The sequence below is a fragment of the Giraffa tippelskirchi genome, chromosome 1, assembly GCF_054371585.1.
Source record: "Giraffa tippelskirchi isolate mGirTip1 chromosome 1, T2T-mGirTip1v1.2.pri, whole genome shotgun sequence".
NCBI lineage: Eukaryota > Metazoa > Chordata > Mammalia > Artiodactyla > Giraffidae > Giraffa > Giraffa tippelskirchi.
The window spans coordinates 92,626,513-92,645,553 of record NC_137275.1 but is presented as its reverse complement, the minus strand read 5'-3'; the positions used below and the strand labels follow the sequence as shown (position 1 = coordinate 92,645,553).

The following is a 19,041-nucleotide window of genomic DNA, read 5'->3' as shown; positions in this document are numbered from 1 at the left end:
TTTTTCCACTTAGCAGTAGACCACTAATATTTTTTCAAGTAAACAAAAATTGTATGATGTCATTTTCATACCTGCATAGTGCTCTATGGCATGGCTACATTAAAATTCACTTAATAAATCCCCTAATTCAAACAGCTAGACGTTTCAAAGTTATAACTTACATTTCTCTAAACATCTCATTACAATTTTTTAAAAATATATATTTCATGATCTTGCTGGTAAAATAATTTTAGGAATCATGGCTAACATAACTGTTTTCCTTTAAATAACCTTCACTTCAGTGGTGGCATAAGCTTAAGCCTTAATTTCCTGTACTTTTGAGGAAAGACTCTATAGGTCATTTTCAAAGTCACAGTAAAGGATGATGTGTTCATGTACTTACACCCAAGAATACTTTCTACTATAAAGGTACACCAAGGCCTTGGAGGTAGATACCGCACCAGAAGGTTCTTTACACATTTCTTCCAGGAAATTACCCTGCGCTCTTTCTTGCATCAGGGTTTAAATCTCTGAAATAGGTGAAATGATTTCTGCAACTATAAAGCATTTGCCTAAGCCTGGGGCTAGTGCCTTATGAAGATGTTTTGGTTGAAAACTCCAGGCACAGGACAGAGGGAGATTTACTATCTGGCCCATGTGTGGTCAAGAAGCCACTGAGGAAGTAAAGCTGAAAATGCAGTCTGGGTGGGAGTGGGAGCTCTCTACATTTCCGGACAAACCTTTGATCCTACAGAACTTTGAGCTCAGAAATTTTGCAGGGGAGGAGAAAGTCATTCTCAAAAATATGATACAGGAAATCGTCAACTTACATATTTCCCAAGGTTCAACAGTAAATCTATTATTTACAATGTAGAAAAACACTCAGAGAAACAATTCAGCAACACACCTGAACAACAACTATTCACTGAGCCCCTATTACGTGCAAAGCACTGTTATAGTACACTTAAGATGATGGTCACAATCTCAAGCTGGTACACAAAGGCTTATTTCACTCTCCAATGAAGTTGAAAGCCTATATTTGCGAAGAAAAAAGTACGCAACAATATATTGTTATAATATTCTTTGATATATTTTTTGATCATCTGCTGTTTTGAGGGAATTGTGCAAGGTATTGGGGAGGGGGTGCTTTACAAAGATGATCCAGACAAAACTTGACAGACTACAGTCGTGTTACTACAGATGTTCTTCTGAGCCCTCCAAATGACCTAAGAGTCACACTCTCAGCTGTTGTGGACAACACACCAAATTTGAAAAACTTGGTATTGTAGTGTGTTGTAGACAACACATCAAATTTGAAAATTTTAATATAAAATAAAGAATATAAGATCTCTCATTATACATTGAAATGGTATATTTTGGGTATGTTACTTAAATAAAATGTACTATTAAAATTAACATGTTTCTTCTAGTTTTTTAATTTAAAATTGCATGATACTTGTATCAGCAGTGCTGATCTACACAATTATAATTACTACCTACTCAGTGCTTATAACATATGTCAGTTAACTTTATACCAAATATATGTGACTTTCCACAAAGGAGGTATTACAGATGAGGAAACTGAGGGTTCAAAGGCCATAATAATTCATTTTAGTCATTTTTTAGAAGATTTTTTTACATGGACCATTATTAAAGTCTTTATTGATTTGTTACAGATTACTTTATGTTACAAATTACTGTTTTATGTTTTTGTTTTCTGGCTGTGAGGCATGTGGCATCTTAGCTCCCTGGCCAGGGATCAAACTCATACCCCTGCACTGGAAGGCGAAGTCCCAACCACTGGACTGCCAGGGAAGTTCCTATATTATTTCATTATTCAATACATACCTGGTATATTTTCTGTGCACCAAGGGCTGTTGGAGGCAGTGGAGATATAGCAAAACAAAGTCCCTACTCTCATAGAATTTACATTCTAGTGGGAGAGAAAGGTAATAAATAAGAATAAAAAATATATCAGGCAGTGAGAGTGAGGAAAGATGAAACCTGTAAAAGATGGAGAGTCCATAATTGGGGTGAGATGGGATTGGACTATTTTTCAGATGACAAGGTCTAAGAAGTTGTTATCTGGGCAGAAAACATGAAGTGAAAAAGGGAGTCCTGCGAATATCGACCTGGCCAGGAGCTTCTGGGCCAAGGCATCAACAGGTAAATGACCAAGGGGTGGGTGGGCGTGGGTGTGGGGTGTGGGGGTGGGGGTGGGGGCGGCGCACTTGACACACTGGAGCAAGTTGGAAGCCACCACAACTAGGAAATGGCTCTGCCTGCACCGTGACACGTGGCTGTTACAGGGCATGTTAGGAGGTTACTGCAGGAGGGCAAGAGAGATCTTACGAGGTTTGTCTGACTCAGCCACTGGAGATTTGCTGTTCCTGCATTACAAAGTAAAATAATCTAAAAATTATCCAGAGAATTTAAACAGCAAAGGTCAAATATCTGGAGAATTTAAGCCTCAAAGCATATTTAAGAGTCTGTAAAGTTATCTTTTGGCAGTCAAAAATCACTATCAAACTTCACAGAATAGTAATTTATCTCTGTCCTTTGCTTTCTGCCAATTTAACCTAAGGGAAGTGGACTTGAGATCTGTAATTGGCAGAGTGGGATTGCAGGACCTTTAAGTCAGATTCAGATCAAGCAAATTAGTTTCATTTTTGCCAAAGAAAAGTGTTTTGTTGAGCCAGATGACAATTTTGAAGCCTAAACTATTTGCACTGGCTCTGTCTACCTTCTGAACTACTCTCATAATTGCTAATTCTGAGTTTAAGGATAACAGCACACACAAGACAGAGTTAAGGAAAGAACCTTGGATAAATGTATAAATTAGTCTGAATAACTCCACTCACTAAGTTTGTTTTTATGGACAGAAGTAGTTCAAATAAAAGCAAGCATCCTCAAGGTTAAATGTTAGGTAGGCCAAGTCCTTCCTCTTCTGAGATGAAGATGAAGGTTTAAAATAGGTACCCAGTTTCAAATGAAAACAAACAAAAAATCAATCACAAGGAACCCCAAAAGTCATGTCATGATAAAAAGGAGGCTCAATCCTGACCCTCCAGGTTAGTTTATTTACTTTGATGGAACTCATTGGGAAATTGTTCAGCTCCATGCTTCACTATGCCTGTGTAGATGTGTTTTCCAAGTACTGGATGTAGTTCCTGTCAGTCAGGCACTTTCCTGGAGCACTAAAATGTACAGATTACACACATCAAAGAAGGGCTGCAACCACTGTACTTGAAATTTACACAAATCTGTGCTATGAGTAACTGGATAAACAATGAGACTAATGACCTTGTTCTGCATTAATCTCCATATGGCTCTGTTGGTACTGCTCTTGCCTTTAGGCAAGAAGGTTGTGGCTTTGGCTTCTAGCCTCAAACCAGGGATTAGGCGCTGGCCCAATACTGACAGAGCCCAGAGCCCTGCTCCTACAGCCCAGGGAGCGTGAGCAGGCTACAGAGGCTGTCCATCTTAAGAGGTACGTTTACCACGATTCAAGAAACACCCCTATTACCATATTCGCTGAGGAAACAGGTTTATAAAAATAGGAAAAATCCTTTAGTCATGCCCCCCACCCCCACCTTCAGAGAAATTACTTTCTTCCAGAGGGCCTCAGGTTTTTCCTGAATATTTTTAGGGCCTTTCTAACGAGCCCCCCAAAATAAGACAGAACCCTCAGTGCCTTGGCCCCATGTTCTTCTTTCAGCCAAGAATAAATTTTAAAAATGGCTGCATCCAAAAAGAAGAGTAAAAGGAAGGACTGAAGTGCACTTGCTCAGCATTTGTCTCATCTGGGACTCTGCGGAAAGGATATGTTAAAATTTGAAGGTTTCCCCTCCTAAGTACTCCCCTACCCCCACATTGCTGTAGAGTCCCTTTAATACTATTTGTGAAATTTGCATGTTGCTGCTAGAAGAGACTGTCAAAGGAGTTGGAACATCTCAGAAGGGTGCTATACCTGAGCAGCCTTGGGCCACAGTAAAAGGAGACCAGAACACTGGAAACCACCCCTTACCCCTGCTTTCATCACTTTGTATACAGGTCACAGTGAAAAATTTATACTGGGAGGTGGAGCCCAGGAAATGATTCCATCAATGGGGTTACCCTGGGTTAGGATCACGCATGAACCACACTCAGCTAAATGCCCAAAGTGTTACACATGTGGCACTCCTGTCACTTCACACCCAGCCCCAGCCATAAACTTTATTGCCTTGTAAACTTGAGATGCCTCAATCTAACACATGTAATCACATTCAATTCTGAAACAATTTCTGGCGTCCCAAGAACACCTCTTATACACCCTTCTAGTCACTCTCCTTGTGTCCTTACTTCTGTTGTTTTGAGAATATTATACATATACATGTGGCTCCTTTCATAAGTGAGTGAAGTCACTCAGTCATGTCTGACTCTTTGCAACCCCTTGGACTGTGGCCTGCCAGGCTCCTCCATCCATGGGATTTTCCAGGCAAGGATACTGGAGTGGGTTGCCATTTCCTTCTCCAGGAGATCTTCCCAACTCAGGGATTGAATCCCAGTCTCCCGCTTTGCAGGCAGACTCTTTACTGTCTGAGCTACCAGGGAAGCTTCTTTCATAGGCCATCACATTACCAAAGATGTTTACAGAGTCATTGTCGGCTGTGTCAAATGCCTCACAAAAAAATCATCTAGGGAATTCCCTGGTGGTCCAGAGGTTAGGACCCCTCACTTCCATTGGAGAGGGCACAGATCACTGGCTGGGGAAAGTAGCATGCCATAGGTACAGCCAAAAAAGAAAAAGTCTATACCAGTGCCATTTTTCTTCATCCATTTATCAGTTCATTAAGAGTCCATCATAAACATGAGGAAGAGTTAAAGCACATTCTCTCTCTTCCTGGAATGTTCGTTCTCCCACTATACTCACACCTGGGATGACAAACCTAAGGTGATTTTGATGCCTTTACAACACAACTGTTGCAGACGTGGTGAGGGTCACAGCAAGAGATGTCTAAGTGTGAAACCATCCCCTTTTGGTCCTGTGGTAAAGATTGCTAGTGCTTTAAAAGTTTTTTGTTTGAAACTTAAAGAGGACTGCTTAAAAGTCATCTTTGCTTCATACCTGACATTTACATATACTTTCACATGCATTACCTCACTGAACCATTACAACAATCTTCTCACATAGGCTATTATTATACCTATTTTGCAGAAAGGACAAGGACAAGGTTAAATGGCTTGCCTGAGGTCACCACAGCATGAGGGGAAGTGGTGGTACCCACCTCCAACCCAGGATTTCCAATGCTTCGCAGTACACTATTGCAAAGCTGTCTCTTTATGTTGGTTTGTTCTGAAAAACAGAATATTGCTCAAGAAGTCCATTCAATAAGAGACCTTAGAGGGTTTTTCTTTGTTGTTGTTTTTGCTATAAAGACAGAAACCTTCTGGCTAGTCAGCGTGTCAGAAAAGATTTCCAGAATCGATCAATAAGAGGACATCATATCATAGACACCAGTTTTGATAGTGAGTGCTTTGGTAAAATAAGTCTTAACACTGGTTTTCCAGACTTCTCTAGAAGGAAACTACATGGCACACTGTACGGTGTGTAAAAAAAGCAGCACTGTGCACAAGGAACATGTGCACACGTGTGTGTCAACGTTCTCTCTCCAAATGGGGCTGCAGAAGAAAGTGCTAAGCATACCGAAATAAGGTAATATTTATGGCTGAAGAAATTCGACTTCACATAACGGCAATTATGTACAAGATATTTTCCCTAATAAAATTACTGCAAAACAAAATCTGAAGAAACTAAGTGTTTCCTTATGTCTTCTTTATTTTACTCCATGTGCTCAAAAATGGTTGCGGCAAAAAAAGAGTATAGCAAGCAGAGGCAGAAGAGTCCTAGCCAGACGGCCTCTGCTGAGGGTTGCTTTTGCTTTAGAAACTGGAATGTGTCCAGGCTTGATTTTTATTTTCAATTCACATTTCAGATCCAGCTCCCCAAACTCTTTGATCTTTCTCCCTGTCTCCTTACCCGGAAGAGAACCCTTGGCCTTCTCAGCTGGGAGCTGGGAGCACACGTGGAAACACTGGCTCGGATCCATATTCTTTCCAAATTTAGTCACACAAAGGGGCCTGCAAGGGAAAAAAGAAAGGATGAAAGCAGCAGCCGCCAGGGCTTCAAAGGCCGCGCCGCCGCGCCGGGCCCCGCGCAGGCGCCGCCCTCCGCGGATATAAGGCGCGGCTCGCGCGCGCGGGCGGCCTTTCTGCGCGGCGGCTCCGCGCGCGTCCCCGGCCCGAGGGCGGGTGGACTGGGGGCCCGGCGGCTGAGGGAGGGGCCGAAGGGCGGGCCAAGACAGGTCCGCACACCAAGTTGAAGACGCCTGAGAAAAGTTTTCAGAAAGGAGGGAAAAGACTTTCACGTCCAGCCCAGGAGGCGAGCCGTCCCGGCGGCCCAATTGTATTCCAGCTCCCACACCCGTCCCATCCTTTCCTGGGGATCCCCTTCCAGACTTTCACGCCGACTCCTTTGCGTCGGAGGCCGGGTCCCCGCGGGGGGTTGTTGGGGGTTCCGGTCGCGAAGCCGAGCCGCGGGGGCGCGTGGCAGGCCTCTCTCCGGCCTCCGCCGCTTCTCTGAGCCTATCGCGGGCTCCCCTTGTTCTAGTCCGCGAACACCCCGACTTGCCTCTTCTCTCTCCGCGTGGGCAGAGGGTCTGCCGGCCGAGCCCACAGATCGTGGGGTGGCATGTGGCCCTCCCTCGCGGGCAGTGGGAGGACCCGGCCCGCACGAGCGCGGGAGACGCCGCCGGAGGACTCCAGGGGCGCGCGGGCGCGGCGGGCTCCTGGAGGCGACCCCGCGGGGCTGCTTTAGGCTGCGGGCGTCAACGGGCTCCGGCCCCGTGGGAGTCGGGCGTCCGCAGGCGGCCGGATTTGGGAACGACGTTTTCACGGTCCCCCGAGTTCTCCGTTACCCCGGAGGGTGGGGGGCTGGGGGGGGGTTGAGTTTGTGTGTCTTAGGAGGAGGCGCGAAGAGGCGGAAGAACTCCTGGGACACAAACTGCCATTTCCCGCCCCCCGCTTTCCGAAAAGTCCGTTAAACTGAAGATGCCCACAGCTTTAATCCCCTGGTGACGCCGGGGTGGGAAATGGAGGGTGCTGGAGTTCCGTCCCTGGAATCACATTATTCGTTTTTCTAGTCCTTCACCCTCGCGTCTCTCTCTTCCAGCATCCTCTTCCGTGCCCCCTCCTCCGGCCACCTCCTTCCTCTGGGATCCCACCAAAGTTGTCGCTGGGAGAGAGTCCAGGCCACACAAAGGGGGAGACCCGGAGCCCGGGCGGGGGGTTAGGGCTGAGGAGGCGGAGAGGGTTCTGAAGGGCACCGCGCTTTTCTCTCTTCTCTGTAATTAAGTACTCATTGGAGTGTCTGCAGCTGACTTGACTTGGCAGCGACCCCTTCCCCCCACATAGGAGGGGTCTCTGGTGTGGGTGGGGGTCAGTCTAGTCCCCATGTCCGCACCCGCGGGGGGCTGGGCTGTATGTACCCTGCCGACTTCGAGAACCGCCTTTGCAGCCCCCTCTCTCCCTGTTCCGGCGCAGGGTGGGCGCCTCGCCCCCCACGCGCAGCGCGGGCGTCGGCGCCCGGCGCAGAAGGAAGTGTTGCTATAAAACAAGTCACAGTTCGCTCCCAAGGTAAACCCCAACCAACCAAAGCCATCAAAAGGGGAAAAACCAACAGCAATCCAGTCCTTAGCAATTGTTTCACGGTCGGAATTAAATCACATCAAAACGCCCCCTGAAACCCACATCCTGAAGGAGTGAACCTGCAGCAGCTAACCTCCAGTCGTTCGCTCGAGTTCACACGAACAACCTGCCTCTACATCCGAGAGAAGGGGGCGGCGGTGTCTCTCGCTCGCAACACCCACCAGGTCCCGGACCTTGCGCCCCAAAAGGCGGCTGTGTATGTTAATAGCAGCCCCCACACGAGTTAGAAGAGACCTCTCCGCGACACAAATACATTTGCCAGGAACTTCACTGAACCTGTAAAGGAGGGAGGAATGTCTTCCCGGGGTTGCCTCGCCCGTCCAGTGTCTCCCAGCTTTTCTCTCTGAAGAGACAGACTTCGCGTGGACATGTCAATCTCCCTTCCAGACAAAGCTTTTTTAAAAAACAAAAAAAACTTGAATGAATGCTTTCTAGAAAAGTCCCTTTTAAACGCACCTCATCAGAAGATTTGCAACAATGCTAAGGACAATCAGCGAACGAAACACCCCTCACGCCACCGGGAGGGAAAACAGTCACGCAAATAGAGTAAGACGCTGGGTGATTTCGTTAGAAACAGTGTTTCCAAAGGTGAGGTTTGCCGCAAAATACAAAACGCAGCCACCTACCCTCGGCCCTTCTAGTAAACGGTTCCTACTAGTTATTGTTCCAAAAATTCCCATCTTCTCGAGCTCTTAATCTCCAGGACACCTGGAGCTGAGCTCCAAATGACTCGGGGAGTCCAGATAATTAACATGAAGGAGTAAATGGGATTCGAATTAGTTGCGACACTTTAACGGGGAGAGGGGCAGATGTAGGAGTCGTCATTTAATCTCTTTGGCTTCCAGAAAATCCCCCCACCCCCACCCCTTGACAGTCTGATGAAAAGGAATCTTTACTCTGGCTGTTTTGGTGAAACTGCATTTTCCAGTTCTTTTCCTGTCCGTCGAATTGGCGCGTTTATGGGAGGACTTTTTACTTTGTTTTCCCATATTTCTTTTATAACAGGGTGTGTGTGCTCAGTCGCTAAGTCGTGTCTGACTCTAAGACCCCCATGGACTGTAGCCCTCCAGGCTCCTCTGTCCATGGGATTTCCCAGGCAAGAATACTGGAGTGGGTTGCCATTTCCTTCTCCAGAACAGAGGGAATAAATGTCTGACATAGCTACATGTTCACATCTCTGAGACATTACACTCACTGGTGCCTAGCAAAGTTGCATAATGCTACCAACCAAAAAGTAAAATGGGGTTTTCCCCCATCTTTTTAGTATTGCCTTACACATTGTAGAAAATTATTCTTTCTTTCAGGCGTAGCATTCTTAGCTATTTGCAGAGGATTTAATGCTTTACTCTCTCTGGCTCCCATCGCCAGCCCTTTAATGTTACCCTAACCCGAGATAGAAATTTTCCGTGTGACTACTGGCCATGCTCTATGAGACCAACTGAATGCTATAAATGATAGTTTTAAAAATTGCTTCCTAGTGAATTCCCATCTCAAGTAATTATCAATAAGCGATATTTTGAGTGCTCATTTAGAGCATTGCATTGTTAACGTCTTTACTTATACGATGTCTAGCAGCATGCGATTTCTCCCTTACACAAAAGAAGAGGGATCTTTACATGACTATTCCTATATAATAGAGCTAAAGTCTGATTCTGTAATGTTTTCCCCATTTTCAATTTAAGGGAGATGGAGACACATTTCTTCCTGTCTCTTGTTTACTGTTCTGAGGTTTTACAGATGGCTACTGTATTGGGTATAATAATTTTGCCTGGATTTTTAACTGAGGGAGTTTGAGAGCCAAGGAACAAAATGTGATGTGTTTTCAAACTTCAGCTTGGTTTATACTGTAACTTTCACAAAGCATCTCCTTAAAAGTCCTGTCCTTGTACAAAATGCATCAAAGAGACTGTGGAGGCTGGGAAATTTTTGAGGTTGAATTTGGATTTGCATCTTCAAGGGTCTCTTTGAGCCCGAAGTCTGAGGTGCCAGAGACTGCCCTGTCCTCCCTTCTTCTACCGGCTTCACGCTCCTGGGTCCTTTTGCCTTTTCCTCCCCCCCCCCAACTTGGGTGGTTTTTTTCGTTATGAGGTTCCCACACATTGTGGCATGTATCTTCGAAAATACACGAGCGACCTAGTGTAACTGTGTGTGAGCATCCTATGGTGAGGATGTAAGAAAAAGATCTTGCTTAAAAAGCGATAATTAAGATTCAGTCTTCGGTTTTTTCTTCCTATTTTTTCTCCTTAAGTCGGGAGGTTTTATTTTTGTTAGCATGTGTTCCCTTGACCTTTTACATGTATTTAGGAAAGCCACAACTCTCTTTCTTGTTCTTCTTGCTTCCGTTCTCTCTTATTAGTTGAGCAATGTGTTATGTTTCCCCTTTTCCTTCTCTGTGTCCCCATTCCCGCCTCATCCTCTGTCAGAGCATCTATCAATGTGGTGTCGATCACAGCTGCGGCGGCTTCTCTTTCATCTTCTTCCCACTGCCAGAGCAAGGGAGGGAGGGAGAGGCGGAAAAGAGGTGGGGGAGAGACTGGTGGAGGAAGGAGGGGGGTGGGTGGGAAGGCAACAAGAGAAGAGACACTTAAGATGATGAAGTTAAACCGCTGGGGCAGAGTTTCTTGTCAATTTCACGCGGGCAAAGCGTGCCTCTCGTGGGTTACAAGAAACGCCGGGTCCTTCCATCCCTAGCCAAGTTGCCTGAATCTTCCCCCTAGGCGCGCGCGTACGTACACACACACCCACACCCACACCCCCCTCTTCCCCCCAAAACCTAGGACTCGTCCTACAGGCTCTGGGAAAAGAAAAAAAAAAAGTCCTCAATCACCACCTCCTTCTCGCCGTCCCCCTCTCCGCCCCCCCCAGCGGGCAGCCAAGGAGAGCTGGAGGCGGGGGAGGGGAAGGGGAGGAGAAGCGACGCAAGTGGGCAGCTTTTCAGCGCCGGCGAGGCGCGGGAGGAGGAGAGGCGGCGGGGAGGCGCAGCCGCTCACCTGCGGGGCAGGGCGCGGAGGAGGGACCAGGCTGCGCGCTCTGCGGCGGAGGAGCTGGGACGCATCCGCAGCCCCGCACGCGGCCAAACTCCGGGCGTCTCCCACCCCCTGGCTGGGGGAACCGGAGGGGTACAGCTCTTTGACAAGCGGCTTGGCGGAGGCGTGGAGAGCAGCGAGCAAAAGAGCGAGCGAGCCAGACTGAAGAAACTCGAGCCGGGAACAAAGAGGAGTCGGGTTGTGTGTGTGTGTGTGAGTGTGTGTGTGCCGGCTCCAGCTCCCGGCAGAATCTTTTGGGTCCGAGGTCCCTGCTGTGACGCCCGGAGACCCAGTAGTGCCCTCCACTGCCGACTCCCTGCGCTCGCCGGCACAAACTTTATTCTTGGCAAACTTCTTCTCTTTCTCTTCCCCTCTTCCTCCGCCCCCCACCTTCTCCTCCGGCAGATTGAATGCGCCTGGAGAAGGAAAACCGAAGCGAAAGGGAAGGAAATAAGAAGCTTTGAAACGGACATCTTCAACCTGAGTGGCTTTTTTTTTTTAACCCTCCAGGAAGTGGACATTTCATTATCTTCTGATTCTCCTTACACCGTCTCTACTGGGGTAAACGGAGCCGTTTTGCTCAGCTCGTTCCTTTTCTCGGGAAACAAACCCCTGGATCGTCATCCAGGGAAGCTAAAGTGGAGAGATCCGCGAAGAGTCTCGCCGACAGACCCTCCCCTGCACTTTGGAGAGTCGAATCTCCTCCAGAACCGGCGTCCTCCGCGCGCAGACCCCGGAGACGCCGGGGGCGTGGGGCGGCCGCCCTGGCAGCCTAGCCTAGCGCGCGGCACAGACGCCCCCAGAGGCGCCGGCCGCCGCGGCCCTCGCAGCCCTGTGTTGTTCGGCCTCGGGGACGGGCGCCGGCATCGGTCTCCGCCGAGTGGGAAGGCGCGGGCGGCCACCGGGGCTCGGGTGCCGCTGCAGCAGCTCCGGCTGCCGGCCGCCAGCCCGGCGCTCTCCAGCCCGGCTTCCGCCCGCTCTCCTCCCTGACGCATCCTTCCAATTCTCCTTTTCCTCTCCCCCTTTTCGTTGATCCCTTCTCTTTTCTGCTGTTGCCTGGGGTGCACCCCCCGCGGAGCGGAGATTACACAGTGGTCGGGATGCCCCAACTCTCCGGGGCAGGCGGCGGCGGCGGTGGGGGGGACCCGGAACTCTGCGCCACGGACGAGATGATCCCGTTCAAGGACGAGGGCGATCCTCAGAAGGAGAAGATCTTCGCCGAGATCAGTCACCCTGAAGAGGAAGGTGACTTAGCCGACATCAAGTCTTCCTTGGTCAACGAATCCGAAATCATCCCGGCGAGCAACGGACACGAGGTGAGCTGGCCGCTGCCCCATCCCCGAGAGGCATGCCGGGTCCCGGGGAAGAGCCGAGGGAGGAAGGGAGGGAAGGCGCCGGGCAGCCCAGGCTCCTGGGGTCCGGGTAGGTCTGCTGGGAGCGGGATGGGGGCTGGGGGGGGCGGTGGCTGGGCTTCTGGTCAGCGTTCTTCCTGTGTGTGGGGTGGAGGGTTGTGCAGGGAAGCGTCCAAGTGTATCAGTTTTGGCGTTCGGTGACTAAACCGTTGATTTGCGGCCAGGAGAACCTGCCCTTAACCCATGACATTTCGCCTTCGGCCTTTTTGGTGGGGTTCAGAGGGTGCGGTGCATTAAGGCGAGGATGTCTGAACAGCGCTCCTGAGAAGTTCTTCTGTAGGACGGAAAACAAAGTGCACCCGCTATCTCTCGGTAGAGGTCTCTGCAAAAGTGCGTACACTACCGAAGGCTTAGGTACAGACGAGCAGAGCCGCAGGGAGAGAGGAAGGGGTGGCGGGCGTGGGCAGGGGACAGGCGTGGCCCGCCCAACCGCCGCCCAGCGGGGCTCGCGCGGGTCCGGCCCGCGGAGGGGGCGCGCGCCCGGGCGGCGGGGGCGATGCGGGGCCGGGTCCTCGCGGCCGCCAGGCCAGCTGCCGGAGCCGTGGGCGCGCCGAGCTGAGCCACCCCAGGAGGGCTCTCGCACTACCGGCCGCAACGCTGGTTTTCCCCATCTATCGCCACTTAAAGGGGAAAAAAGCACGCTTATGTCCGGCCCGAATCAGGCCTTAAATCTATGCAGAAGAAGGGCGAGTCAGAGAGAGGCAGCGGAAGCCAGGGCACCCACTCAGAGGAGGGTGGAAAGCGCTTATCAGATCTCTTGGCCCGCTGCGGGCGATAGAGTTGGTAACCCGAGTAGAGTAAATAGAGACACGTGGGTGCTGGCGAGAGCAAGCCGCGAGCGGGACCTCGCGGAAGGGCTATTTCAGGCCTCGCGGAGAGCTTCAGAAGTGGGGGAGGCGGATGGACCCTGATACCCGACACCCCACTGGCCACCGTTGTTCAACAACTGGAAGACGCTTTGGAGGAAATCCGGTAGCAAAGTCCTGACACTCAAATGGTGTCACCAACGCTTTTTCCCTCCAAAGAAATTTGGAGGGTATATTCTTTTTCCTTAAATGGCATCCTTCTGCCCCCAAAAAGAAAGCGTGTGGTTTTGGGGGCGGAGACATTTTGTGTTTTAAACAGCAAGTTTAAGAGCACCTCAGAATTACCTTCTTTATCCCAATGGCAGGGGTGAGTAACGCGTTTTGGAAGGCCGAGGGCCTGGGTCCTAAGGAAAACGTTGGGGTGTTCTCTCTCCCCTGAATCTTTCATCTCAACATGCCAACTTAGGGGGGAAACTGGGGTTGCCCAGAGCATACCTAACTCCACTTAAAAGATTTGTGACTGTGTATTGGGCGCGGAGAAGAGGTCACTGGGAGGACACATGTCCAAGGAACCAAATAGCCTCCGAAACACTTGAGGCCAAACTCGTATTTGTAGAACAGCCTTTTCACATTTCTACCCTTTTTCCTTGCCCTTCCTTTTTCTATAAATAAATTTGCCATCCACTTCACATTTTCTACATGTTTTTGCCTTGGGGAGAAGGGCGCTATGTTTGAAGCCCCAGAACTCAGGTATTAGGGCTTTGTTGTTAATCTTTGCTGGTGGTAAGTGGGCATGGGGCAGACCCAAGGAAGATGGGACGATACCACCGATTTGCACGTGGTTGAGTCTGGGTGGATGGTGGTTACTAGAACTGATATTAGCTGGGCTACCTTTTAGATGTCTGTAGCTCGACTCTCAAGTTTTTCTCCCTTTAACCACAGAATAGTTCACTTTCCTCTTGTAAGCTCGCACTGACAGCCACGGTAGCTTGGGAGCAGTGGAGCTCCTGCTGTAATTGGTTTGGGACAATTGCCTAAGACCCCCACCAGTGAGTCATGGGCTTGTTTTTATTTAAAATGTCATTGCAAAATGATATTGCAGCCTGCTTTTAATCAGCTCTGACTGAAGTAAACAGTGGTTGAAGAAGCTATCAAAATGATCAACCCCCTCCCCCCCACTCAAACTCCTATCACATTAGGCATCCAGGTAGTCTTGATGTATTTTAGTAAACTGTGGTCAGAACAGCAGGTGGATTGTTGACAAGTTCGTTTCAGTTGTTATTGTCATTTGTAGTTCCTAGTACTGTAGAAGTAGTTTTCAGGAACACATTGAAAAGATTTCCCAGGACTCAGTCCTAGCCTGTCCTCTTAGATTAATAAAACAGGTAGATTGAGTTGCACCTAATCCCCCTCTTTTGAGTTACCAGTGAATATGCATTTATATCATTATTGTCACAAACTCTAAAGCAATTTTCTTTCTTTTGGGGGTGGGGATTTGTGCTGGTAGGTGGCCAGACAAGCACAAACCTCTCAGGAGTCCTACCACGACAAGGCCAGAGAACATCCTGATGATGGTAAGATGCTAATTCTACTTCTCCCAACTTTATCATTAACATGTACAATTTGTGAATATTGGTACATTTTGCTGTTTTAATTTGCATCCAAGAAACTCAAAGCATATGTAATAAGATTGTGCCCGTTGTTTGAGCAAAATGGTAAAGAAAACCCAGAAAACTTATTGCTTACCTCTAATACATATTTCCATAATTATAAAACTGAATGAGTTAAAGGCCTTTGAATTTCCTTTGGCTTCCAGATTCTTTACGGAAAAAGAGAAATGTCTATAATGAGTTTTTCTCTTTTCCTCATTTTCCCTCATATTCTAATTGTCATAGAACTTTAGTATTTTTTTTCCATGCATTTTTACGAAGAGTGACAGTCTACACTAATTTATTTTCCAACAAGAATAGTTTCAAGTGGGCCTTCATTTGTTTGCTGTTTCTTGTTTTAGTGAGAAGGCAGGCACTATATGCGCAGACTAAATATAGCTCAATAAAGAAGAATCTAATGTGTAAAAATATAACACTTTAATCTTAAAATTAAGAACTATGCATATGAAATGTGATAGATTTCCTCCTCATTTCTGATTCTTGCTCAAAACTGTAAAAATTCTGAATTTTTTTTTTGAGACCTAAGGAGAACTCCCTGTGACTCTAAAAGAATCTGTGATCTGTAGGGTTCCCTTGTTGAACAGCCTGCATTTCTGTTCTCCTTTAATTACTTACAATTGGCCTGACCAGAATGAAGGGTTCACACATACATGTGAGCCAGGGGAAGAAGGGAAGAGAACTATAATATCAAGCTTCCTTCTGAGCTACAAAGTAGATACACAGACAAAAGGGAAGAAATGTATACACTGAACACACACACGCAAACGCACTTTTCTTTGGCAGTGTGATATAAGTGTAGCACATAAAATTAAGTCTCCTGGAGTTAATCCTTCATAAATTTGGGTAGTTGCCCATATGCTAGACACAACTTTCTCCGTCAGTAAAATCTAGAAATTTTCCAGAAATCCAGAAGTACAGGTAGAATTTTTGAGTTTGCTTATAAAGTGGAGCGTAACTTTAATGTATAAATATATGTGTGTGTATATAGCTGAATAGCCTAGTGTATTTATATTATAGCTTTGTATGCCTTTTTTCATGTGTCTGTATTTCTTAGTCCAGTTTGTTAGTATTAGAGCAAATTAAGTTAGATGGATAACACTTATTTTTGTAAAAACACCAGTCAGTAGTGGAAGTAAATTGAACCACATGTTTTTAAAACATCTGGTTCACTGCTAAGCCATTTAAGAGAGTAAATACTGTCAATCTAAAATAGAGCATAATAACCCAGTTATAATATTTTGTAAACAAACCTTTTATGTAAGGTCTAATTTATAGTAGAACTATTAACTTTTCAATGAAAAATACAGTGATATAAAAGGAAGTCAAAGCATCATTGATTGTTCTTTGCCTTCTCTTAGGAAAGCATCCAGATGGAGGTCTCTACAATAAGGGACCCTCTTACTCGAGTTATTCTGGATACATAATGATGCCAAATATGAATAATGACCCATATATGTCAAATGGATCTCTTTCTCCACCCATCCCGAGAACAGTGAGTAACATGCTGATGTTGCAAATTATTTTCAGAAGTGCAAATTAATTTGTATTTTTGGCAAAATGTTTGCTTTTTAAACTCACCGGAAATGCTTTCATTATATATGACCAGTTGTTGCTAAATAAGACATGCTATAAGGAATGGCTGCCTTAAAATGGTGCTACTTTTTGATGTTTTGACCTTCAGATATTAGCTTTTGGTTTATTGGTTAAGTTGTATAGAAAAACAGATCATGAGCTATCATGATATCAAGTGAATTTAAATCAACAAACTCATGATTTTATGAGTATTATGGTTTCTACTCTGCTGAGAGAGAGAAATTGATTTAATCTTTCAAGTAACTAAGTGGTCTGTGGCTTTCACTGCCAGTAAGCTATATAGAATCAGAATTCCTTTGGCTCACTTGGAGCTGAACTTTGGGAATATTACTTCAGCTTTTAAAACAGTGTCTCATTTTATTGTGTTAGCTAATGTTTCTTTAAAATCAGTTTAGGTGTGGGGGAGCAATGAGCTATTTTTACTTTATTGTCAGTTGCTAAGAAGTATTGCTTGAAAATAACTCTTAATGAAAAAAAATTTTTATTTTTTTACATGGTGGCTCAGTTAACTTTTAAGTTCTAAAAATGTGGAGGCATTATAACTGCCTTATACATTATGCTTAACATGGAAACCTCAATTTATATAGTAAGAAAACATCTAAAGGGTAACTTGTGTAGTACGTGAATGTGAAATGGAGTTCTCCCTGAGGTTCATCTGTTCGGAGGTAGTGGTGGATTTTTACTGATCTATCAATATATTTACCTTCTTTGTGGCCTCACTCTCCCTGTACCACCCAAACCCCAATGAAAAACATGTATGTTTGGGTCTTGGGGATAATGTTTCAGTCTAACTGGCCCTCCTGCGAGTCAAATCTAGGATCATAAAATGGAACCTGTATCTTTGCCTTATTAGCCCAGTGCTTTCACCAAGTGAAAAAAAAAAAAAAAAATCGGTGGAAGACATCTGGGGCAAGTACTGTCGTTGATATCTCAGTGGACAGAGTCTGGGAACCATGAGATACTCCAAAGTAGAAAAGAGAAATATTTCCTGATCAGTCATGAACAAATAAAGAGTATTTGTGGCTATCATTATCTGTGGCCCTCAGCGGTTGAAGAGATAGATCTAGAAAATATAACCACTTTTTGGGGGGCACTGTGATTTAAAAGTTATTTTTTTCCCACAAATTTCAAAAAGATATTTGACCTCTTAAGTAGGGAATAAGATTTTTCCAGTTTTCACATAGAAGCTAAAATGGAGATCTAGGAAATCTTATGATGGTTGTTATAGGAAATAGTGATTTCACATTTTATTTTAAAAGGCTTTTCAAATATTTAATGATAGAAATGTGTGTGTGGTACATATGAATCTCTTACCTAAAAAGTGAATGAACTAATAAAAGCAAATACAGTTTTTAACATTTAGAGACCACCCAAATAAATGCTTCTGAGTTTTAGAATTTGTAGGAGACTTTGTTTCTGTTGAATTGAATATACATACATATCAGATAATTTAAAGTTGGGCTATTTTTTTTGTTGATATTTTGAAGGGGTAGGGGAAGGAGACTATATTTTAAATAAGAAATAATTGAAGATTTCTGCTGAAGGCTTTTTAGAATAACAAATAATCTTTCCAACAAATCAAACTATAGTCTCTGACTTGGTAACAATAGAAAATAGCCACTAAAATAATCTTACACTTTTAGGCTGTGAACACAGTTAAGGCTTAATAAGTATTTGTGGAGTTTATTCTTCAGTTCAGCCAGTTCTCCTTTCAAGGCAATAATTTTTTAAAAGTCAATATAGTAAAAATCAATTGTTATTTATAAGTTATTCCCAAGAATATTGAAAATTAAGCTGCTCTTCCTCTTTAAACCAGCCTTTTCTCCTAGCCCCTCAGTATACTAATCATTTTAAATTGATAGAATGGAAAGTATTTATTGTTAGTGTATATATTAAAATTTTGAGGTCAGTGAATTGAACAGTCATTCATTGTTTAGGAAAGATTTGTGGCCAGAATAAATGTTGGTGGGGGCGGAGTGGCGGAAAGGGGTGTAGTTACCTTACCCTCCTATCTGCTGCTTTGCTTTATTCTGTTCCATTTTAGAACACATTTATTTTAGGCACCTTTTCTTGCCAATATTCTACAGTTCACCCAGTTCCAGAAGCTTTGCAGTTTTAACCACAAGACTATGTTCAATTTTTCTCTTTTAGGGTCCAGCCGAAGTGGGTCTCAGTCTTTGGTTTTTAATACGTAACAGCTGTTTTTAATGCTGAGTCCCAATGCACTTTAACCGGAAGGCAACCCCTCCTCTTCACCCCGACCACACTTCTGCCTCTTGCTCTTTAACTCTGTTCTTAGCAGGACTAAGTGTTTGTGAGGCGGACATCCACAGTGATAGGTTTGCATTTAGGGTGTCAGGAGCAGGGTGACCATTTGTGTTTGGACTTAGGGTGGGAGCTGTTCCTTGTCAGCCCTGTTGCTTGGATTTGCATTACAAACGACCCCTTGTTTACAGTATCTGCTGCCCTCAGGTGTTAGGATTAGAAAAACATCTGGGGGTGAGGGAAAACCCAACTGCCCCTTCCCCACACAGAATCTTCTGTTTACTTGTAGCTTTAGATAATCCAGAGAATACCAGCCATGGCCAACTGGCACACACAGGAGTGTTTCTGCTGGTAGCTCATTTTAACAATTCTATATGCATTTGCTCTTTTTAAGACAAACACTGACATACATTTGCTCATACAGCCCTTACTCATGACCTAAATATAGAGTTACCTGCACAGGAGAACCACTTTTGCCATTCAAGCTTTTTTTTTTTTCCCCATCTGAAGGAAAATTTTAATTGGCTAATTACATCCTTCCAGA

The 19,041-nt window shown here is 45.7% G+C and overlaps 2 protein-coding genes across 28 annotated transcripts in view; one reads left to right on the top strand and one right to left on the bottom strand.

The window, feature by feature from the left end:
* The window catches only part of LOC145531651 (uncharacterized), a 213,527-nt gene extending 206,582 nt beyond the window's left edge, over nt 1-6,945 (bottom strand). For 14 of the 18 annotated variants that reach the window (XR_014072768.1, XR_014072719.1, XR_014072710.1 and 11 more), the window contains exons 1-2: nt 6,650-6,945; nt 5,999-6,099 (exon numbers count right to left, since the gene is read on the bottom strand). Coding sequence is in view for 1 of the 18 variants with exons in the window: in XM_081554653.1 (XP_081410779.1) it covers nt 5,166-5,314; nt 5,999-6,099; nt 6,650-6,711 (312 nt within the window). In the remaining 17 variants the exon portion in view is untranslated. Of the gene's footprint in view, nt 1-4,174; nt 5,315-5,998; nt 6,100-6,645 lie in introns of those variants that run through there. The other 4 variants (XR_014072799.1, XR_014072804.1, XR_014072778.1 and 1 more) reach the window with 2 other exon arrangements.
* A 3,739-nt stretch (nt 6,946-10,684) lies between these two features.
* The window catches only part of LEF1 (lymphoid enhancer binding factor 1), a 117,721-nt gene continuing 109,364 nt past the window's right edge, over nt 10,685-19,041 (top strand). For 6 of the 10 annotated variants that reach the window (XM_081553887.1, XM_081554057.1, XM_081553986.1 and 3 more), the window contains exons 1-3: nt 10,685-12,067; nt 14,477-14,543; nt 15,998-16,131. In XM_081553887.1, the coding sequence (XP_081410013.1) occupies nt 11,852-12,067; nt 14,477-14,543; nt 15,998-16,131 (417 nt within the window). In that variant the 5' untranslated portion in view covers nt 10,685-11,851. Of the gene's footprint in view, nt 12,068-12,966; nt 13,337-14,476; nt 14,544-15,997; nt 16,132-19,041 lie in introns of those variants that run through there. The other 4 variants (XM_081554416.1, XM_081554134.1, XM_081554336.1 and 1 more) reach the window with 1 other exon arrangement.